Source organism: Cyprinus carpio, chromosome A20 (genome assembly GCF_018340385.1).
Source record: "Cyprinus carpio isolate SPL01 chromosome A20, ASM1834038v1, whole genome shotgun sequence".
NCBI lineage: Eukaryota > Metazoa > Chordata > Actinopteri > Cypriniformes > Cyprinidae > Cyprinus > Cyprinus carpio.
In genome coordinates, this window is record NC_056591.1 from 22472158 (window position 1) to 22480733 (window position 8576).

Below are 8576 nucleotides of genomic sequence, written 5' to 3' on the forward strand. Positions count from 1 at the left end.
ATAGAATCTAATATAATATAATATACTCTACTATAATATTAATATAAGATCATAGACATATAATAACTATAATATAAAATATTTTTGGGGTGAAAATGCTGACGTATGTTGTTTATTGTGTATATTTCTTTCCGGTCTTTTTTATTTTTTGTGTTTACTTTCTATATTTAGTCTCTACTTTCCCTCTTGCATTTTGGTCTGGTTTTGTAAATGTTAGTTGAAAATGTATGGAAAAGCACTGATGTACGTGCACTGCTCGTGAGTATCTTATTTGACTTTACCAAACAAAGAATAACAATAAAAAATAAGAAGAAAAGAATGAACGAATAATGTTAAATGGTGTCAAATAAAACTGTATTTCATTTTGTATATATATATATATATAAAGATAATTTTCTTTATACAAAATCATTACCTTTTTTGGGTTAAAATGTGACCTGGATACATACTGAATACATTTACCCAATTACCTAATATATGTTCCTGGGAAAACAATTAGCTTCATTCACTAAATGACTACAAATGCACACTAATTTCATTAAATGACAGCATTTAAAGCACAAAGCGAATGATGGTCATGAAGATCTGAACAGCCGTTGAGGCAGGGAACCAGTGTTTTGCAGCTCATCCTTCTACTTGACACATAGACAAACAGTTTAATCCATGATGTTAGCCAGCTGCCATCCCAGCGCTGCACGCACACACACACTGCACACACACACACACACACACACACACTGCACACACACACACACACACACACACACACACAGCAGTAATACATCTGACATTCTAGCACATGCTTCAGTGATTGGCTCATTCTGAGCAGATATACACACACACGGATGTGGGGACGAGGCTGCAGGCGGTGTGTGTGTGTGTGTGTGTGTGTGTGTGTGTGTATGAAGTACCAGATGAGTGTGTTGTGTCTGGACTCTCACAGCATATTGATCTATCAAAGTCAGCCCAACCACAAGAACAACACAGCAAAATATGTACTAGTAACACTCAGCAGGGTTCTTATTTTTAACTGGGAAACTAAAAACATTGGAAAAAAAGCTGAAATAAATTCACAATTATTAGATGAAAAATTAACTAAGTGTGTGTGTGTGTGTGTGTGTGTGTGTGTGTGTGTGTGTGTGTGGGAGAGAGAATCAGGTGAATCTCACAAAATCAGGTCACATGCAACCCCAAAATAATAATAAAAAAAATGACAAATTAGCAAAATTAAGTTTTTTTTTGGATCATTAGGATTTTTTGAATTTGCATTCATTATAACTTTACACTCAAATTATCATTTCTGATATAAAAAAGAAGTTAAATAGAAAAAAAAGTTTTTTTCTATAATACTACAAAAAATAAAACTAATAATGAATTTCATTTAACATTGGCAAAATGGATTAAGGTATTACAATAACCCATGATATATCTTCATCTTTCCTTTCTAAAATTTCTACTGAACGTAGGTCTAAATATAATATAATATAATATAATCTCCTATATATATCAAAATATTTTTGGGGTGAAATTGGTTACGTATGTTGTTTTTGTTGTATCTTTTCTTTACTGTCTTTTTATTTTTGTTTACATTTATATATTTTCTTTGATTTCCCTCTTTCTTTTGTCTTGGGTGTGTAAAATGTTATTTGGAAAATGTAGGGAGAAGCAATGACTGACTTGAATTAGCTATGTACTATATGTGACTTTATACCAACCAAGAACTAACAAAAAAACTAAGACAAAAGATGAACGATAATGTTAAATGAGTGTCAAATAACACTGTATTTTCTTTTGTTATATATATATAGATATTTCCTTTATACAAAATCATTACCTTTTTTTTGGGTTAAAATTGACCTGGGATACATACGCATACAATTTACCCTACCTAATATTGTCCTGGGAAAACATCTGAGCAGATATACACACACACGGATGTGGGGACGAGGCTGCAGGCGGTGTGTGTGTGTGTGTGTGTGTGTGTGTGTGTATGAGTATCAGATGAGTGTGTGTTGTGTCTGGACTCTCACAGCATATTGATCTATCAGCTCATTCAACCACAAGAACAACACAGCAAAATATACTAGTAACACTTCAGCAGGGTTCTTATTTTAACTGAAACTAAAAACATTGAAAAAAGCTGAAATAAATTCAATTATTAGATGAAAAACTTCAACTTAAACCAGAAACTAAAAACTTACTAAAACTGGACAGAAAAAACAATAAAGCGAAATAGAATAGATTTTTATATTTTTAGGTTACCTTTTAATGTAAGTTTTTAACATTTTGTTGTTTCTTTCACAAAACATATTTAATATTTTAGTTGTTAGTTTATTTTAAGTTTTCTTATTTTAGTTATTCATCTCATATTATTATTTTAAATTTTAGCTTTATTTCAATTAATGAAAAATAATGTTTAACTAGTGTTTTAGTTTTAACGATAACAACACTGCAATAAATCTAAAATAACAAAAAATAACACCAAATTACTTAACCTAAACAAAAATTAAAACTAAAATTAAAACTAATTTACATTGGAAATATATATAATGAAATATAAAAATAGAAGCTAATTCAAATAAATCATAATGGGGTTAATTGGCAAAATAATACCTTAACTAAAACTAAAACTATTTTCTTGGCAAGTGCTGTTATATTATAACTAAAACTATTAAAAATAGTTTTCATTCAATTGAATATAATAAATGATGATAAACTCAAACATAAAATAAGTAGAAACTGAAATGCTAAAATTACTAAAACTTAAATAAAAATGAATTAAAGCTAAATAGAAATATACATTAAAAAGGGACACAACAAAATTATTTAAACTTAAATTCAAATTAAACTAAAAACAAATATATAATTTAAAATATTAATAAATACTATAATAGTATAGAAATAATACTTTACTGGATATGATCATGAGCGACTGAACACGATCATGAGATTTTCAAACATAAAGTTTGTAAAATGTAAAAATAAACATCATATCCACAACTCAGATTATCTATCAAATAAAGTTTGAAAAATGTAAAATTTGAGAAATTATATAGAAATTTTATCATATTGTTTTTATTTTATATTGGGTAATAATTTTGTCATTATTGCATATATGTTGGGGTGTGATTTTTCTATGTTAACAGTCACAACAATTTTATCCATTACACTATTTACACATTTTATGGCACGTAACCCATTCCCCTAAACCTACGCCTTTGGTGAATTATATACCACAGAGATATACGGTAGCAGGCAATACATATCCAAATTATTTCAAAAAGTATATTCAATTCCCAGTCTTCCGAGGCCCAAACCGAGCACCGTCTCCATTTGCTGTGGACCATACTTTTATTTTTCACTCTTACGTGTTTTTTTTTTATATGTTTAGAGTGTTAGGTTTTAGGGGTATGGGTGGGTTAGTGCTCCGAAAATAATCTATGAAATATCATTTATAAAAATGATTTCCTAATTTTGACAAATGCATGCAAACCTTTAAAGAGTATACCTCCACCCCCAAAATGAAAAATTTTGTCCCCATTAATCACTTACCCCCATGTCGTTTCAAACTTTTAAAAGCTTCATTTGTCTTCAGAACACAATTTAAGATATTTTGGATGAAAAACTGGGAGGCTTTTGTGACCTGTTGTCCATAGACTGCCAAATAAATAACAGTTGTCAAGGTCCCATAACCGGTATTGAAAGTTGCGTCATTACGACATACCCCATCTGCCATCAGAACGTGCCAATCAGCGGTTATCAACGACAGCGCACGGAAACACTTTTTTTTAAGTGAAGAAACAACAAATAGATGACTTTATTTCAATAATTTCCTTTGTCAACAGTCCTCCTCTTGTGGTCCTCTCCATATCCAACGTAATGCTGTATATGCTCTTCTGGTATCATCCCGCAACCAAAAGGACCCCCGCGCTGTTTTTCACGTGTAATTTAATTGTGTCAGTCTATGAGACAGTCACAAGCCTCCCGGTTTTTCCATCCCAAATATCTTTAAATTGTGTTCTGAAGACGAACAAAGCCTTTTACGGGTTTGGAACGACATGGGGTAAGTGTGATTAATGACAAAAAATTTCATTTGTGTGTGAGTGTTGTATCCCTTTAAATGCATACATTGATCAACAACATAAGGCAAACCAACAAGCAATGAGCGTCAAAAAGCGATGTCCAAGGGTCCAATGTTGAGACGATGTTTGGCGAGTAGAGAACGTGTTGGAAACCCATAATGAGAATGAAACAGAAACAACACTTTACACCTTGCAGGCGCTGGAAAGAAAAACCCAGCCTGTGGCTCACAGTGCCATCCATCACTGCTTCACTTATCTGTCCATCACACTCACACTGGAAGTAACTCAGTAATCAGTTTGTCCCACAAACAACACACCTAGAATAAACATGCACTTACTAAACAGTTCATGTCACTAAAAATGACCAAAAACGGTGCAGCTTTTCAGACCAGAATTATGGGACTCTTATGTTATTTGAGTTTAAAAACATCTTGCTGATGGATGTGTTTCACTCTTTTGTCTTTCTCCAGATTTTTTGTTTTTTAAAACTGATGGACTGGAGTGCTGTGGATTTATTGTGAATGTTTTTATCCGCATGGTATGGACTCTCATTCTGACGGCAACCCATTCACTAGCAGTGAGACAACTGATGCAATGCTACATTTCTCCAAATCTGATAAAGAAAAAAACCCTCACCTACCATCTTGGTCTGTGCTCTGAGTGGTGAAGGAATACATTTATCAACAAATGTTCATTTTTGGCTAGAACTATTCCTATTGAGGAAATAAAGCAAACTGCAGGATTTTGAGATCTGTGATGGAGATTGTTCAGCTGCTGAGTTCTGCTCAGTTCCTCACACAATATAATGCACGAGTCCTACCGAATGCGTTTTACAGAGCTTAAATAGAGGATTAATCACCACCGCCCTTCACTGCATGGAAAATTAAAGCTCATCCATTCTGCCTAAACATCTCCTTTGTGTATGTGTAATCCAGTCAATACAAGGCATTAGGACTGAGATTGATGAGTGACAGAAACTGAAGATCTGAAACATATAATAACCGCTAAATATAAGGATCATGTTTGCTCCATGTTTAAATCACTACACCATGGTAATATCATGGTATTCCTCTGTAGTTATTGAGGAGTAAATATTTAGTAGTATAGTACATAGCAATCATTTTTGGACATATACCATGGTAATATCGGGATTTCCTTGAAAGTAGGCTTTGGAGTAAATATGGTGAAATAATAGGGTATATGTCATTGCCACCATGGTACAGTTTTTGGAAGTCGCTATGTAAATATAATGGCATATGTACACTTTGTTTACCAATATTAAAACACCACAGTATTCTTTAAGTACTATGACACTTGGGTCACTGTCCCTAAATCATTGTTAGTGGCCATAAGTAACTTTCCCTTTTTTAATCATACTTTACCATGGTATTCCTTCAAAGTGCTTAGGAGTAACATGTAAACTAGTACCATATGGATTAAGGGCAATCATCCAGTTACCATGGTAATACCATGTTTTAGGACATATTACATTCCTTGAAGGGCCGTTGTGTGTAATGTACAAGTTTTGAATAAGCAGTATGCAAATATAATGGCACATGTGGTATTTTGGCAAACTTATTCAGTAGTTATGAATATACCATGGTAATTCTTGAAGTAACTGTGGTATTTGGTCATGTCTCAGCACTCAGTACCAGAGTATTATTGGTTTTTTGGACCGAGGTATAGATAATGATCCCAGTGGGCCATGGTAATACTGTCTTTTTAGAACATGTACCTGGTAATATTGGAATTTTTTGAAGTAGTACTTTGGAGTATGGTATGCACAATTATTAAAAGCTAATATTGTAAATAACTTTAGTACCCAATCAATCATGTGTACTATACAAATTGGTTATTTCTTTAAGTGCTGTCCCATGTATATATATGTTAGTCGCTCAGTATTAATATTTAGGACAATAATATGGAAAAGCACGTGTTTTTAAACGGGTACCAGTGTAATATCATGGTACTCTTCACTTGCAGTGCCATACTGCTGCCATCCGATAATCATTCAGTACCATGGTATATATGAGAGTAGCAAATGGTAAACATTTATACGTATCAGTACAGCAGTGCCCCAACACACACCCACACTCACAAGTCTGTAGTGTGGTAGGACAGCCTGGCGTTTTCGGTCAGGTTACGGGTGGTGTCGCTCTTGGATCGTCCCTCTTCTGATGGTCCCCGCCCGTGTCCACATCCTCCCTGCTCGGGTCGCCCGCCGCCATCGCCCATCAGAGCCGCGGCAACCCCGCGGTGCAGCCCCGGTTAACGGCGAAGGACAGTAACAGGTAGAGGACCGACAGGAACGAAGCCGCGAGCGGGTGGTGGGGAGGGATTGGAGGGACTCCTCCGTTGACTCCCGTTAACCGATCAACCTACTCGGACACGCGAATTACCGAAGCGCGCAGAGCCGGTCAATCGCATCCCGCCCTGATGGCAGCGACACGGGGGGGACGAACTGCAAACAGCCAGAAGCGCGTGGAAACCCTAAATACCGTTACGAAAACCGGGATGGAACCGTGTCCACGGCCACGGAGAATCTGCACCGATGCGGCGGAGAGCGAGTGTTCCTCACGCGCTACACGCGCCGGATCTCATGACACACGCATGTAGATGTAGTAAACACCGGGGGAAACGGCACCGATCTCCGTGCGGCTGTGACGTCATCGGCGCTGATCATTGATCCTGAGGTTTTGACGTGTTTGGGGCTTATGATTGTTACTGGTGCTGTATCAAATGTGTTTTACTTTGGAAGCTGACTCATATTGAGTGGCTAAATGTAAAAACATAAAAATAAACAAACACAGGAGGGGACAGTGGAGCAAACTTAAGTGCATGGTGGGGTAAGTGTGGAAAATTTAAGTGGGTTACAGTATAAGTGTAAAGTGGTGAAAATTTAAGTGCCTGACAGAATACAAGTTTCAGTGGTGCTAAATGCAAAATAAAAAAGGGGCTGTATGCATTTTGCATGTTGTTAATTTGCATGGTTAAGCAGTAATTTCAGTTTGTTAAAAAATATAAATATGTTTTTAAGAGTTAAAATGCAAAAAATCGCCGATTTGTTTTGAGCGACAAATCTAAATCTGACTCGACTGTTTTTGTTTATAAATATGTTTTTGTTTTTTAAAGTGAATTTTTAGAAAAATGGCCGACGGGGGGCGTGTTCGTAAAGCTGATGGGCGATACCACTTATTTTGTTTTCGATACTATACCGATACTTCCAAAGGACAGTATTGCCGATACCCCTTAACTTTTAAATGATTAAACTTATTAAATTCTTAAGAGTAAAATGGGTAATGATACCCATTTAACATTATATTTGAAAGCAGACATTTAACATTCAAATAGCCTTAACTGCAGTTTATTAGATTATATTTTAGTTTACATGTGATTAAAATATGTTTACTGTAGTGGTAACCATGGGGATTTTTTAATAATGCTTTTGTCTGTTGTAGTAAAATGGTTTTTTTTTTTCATAAGGGACTGCCAGGTGCACCTGTAAAATGCAACCTTTTAATTCTGACAGTGTATGATTTATAATAAACAGTAGTTACAAAATAAAACATGATCTATTTATTTAATTGTATTTTAATTGAAAATATATGTAGGAAATTTTATTTTGTTTGTTTGTTGTGATATATCTAATAAACATATGTTTTTCTGTCCTCTGATGAGAAAAAAAAAACGTACATAATTAATTAAATGCATTTAACAGACTTATATTCTTATATTATGATATGTATTTTGACTTTTATTACTTTTATTTGTCTATTATTGATGTTATTATAATGTTTTTATTATTAATTTGAATTGAAACTGGTTTGTGTAATTTTATCAAACACCTAAACTATAACAGATAGGTTATGCTGCTGTTTTATGATGATGAAAGAAAAAAAACAACCCAACCCAAGTTCAGTTTCATCTGTATATGAATTTGTGCATTCATGAAACTTATTTAAATGCTCTTTTGTGGTTCACCGACTGTTTCTCCAGTATCACAGAATTCTTTAAGGAAATGAAAGTGAAAACATCGAAGGCGATGGAGAGCTTCCTCCAGTTCCTCTGATGGCATCAGCACACACAGCCTAGAACACACACACACAGCGACTGGGTGTTGAGTGTGTGTGTGTGTGTGTGTGTGTGTGAGTGTGTGTGTGTGTGTAATGCATGTCTGAAAAGGTCACAGTACCTGAAGTGGCAGCAGCTCCGTGAATGTGTGTGATCTTCACTGAACCCAACACACACACCTTGATCCTCCAACAACCTCCTGCTGTACAACAACCCCACAGACTGCACACACACACACACAAATTAACACTGTCTCTGAGTGTTTGCCTTTGGGAAATATCACAATTGTAATTCATGCATTTGCTGACTTGCATTGTATTCAAAATATCCATTGTTTTTCATCTGTTCATGCAATCACTGGGAATCGAACCCACGATCTTGGCATTGCAAGTGCCCTGATATTGTTTAAGCTACAGGAATGTG

General features: G+C 35.1%; 1 protein-coding gene across 2 annotated transcripts in view; it reads right to left on the minus strand.

Moving 5' to 3' along the window:
• Positions 1 to 7889: 7889 nt before the first annotated feature.
• The window catches only part of LOC109112940 (alanine aminotransferase 2), an 8369-nt gene continuing 7682 nt past the window's right edge, over positions 7890 to 8576 (minus strand). For both annotated transcript variants that reach the window (XM_042778160.1, XM_042778159.1), the window contains 2 exons: positions 8275 to 8375; positions 7890 to 8170 (listed from right to left, as the gene is read on the minus strand). In XM_042778160.1, the coding sequence (XP_042634094.1) occupies positions 8041 to 8170; positions 8275 to 8375 (231 nt within the window). In that variant the 3' untranslated portion in view covers positions 7890 to 8040. The remainder of the gene's footprint in view (positions 8171 to 8274; positions 8376 to 8576) is intronic.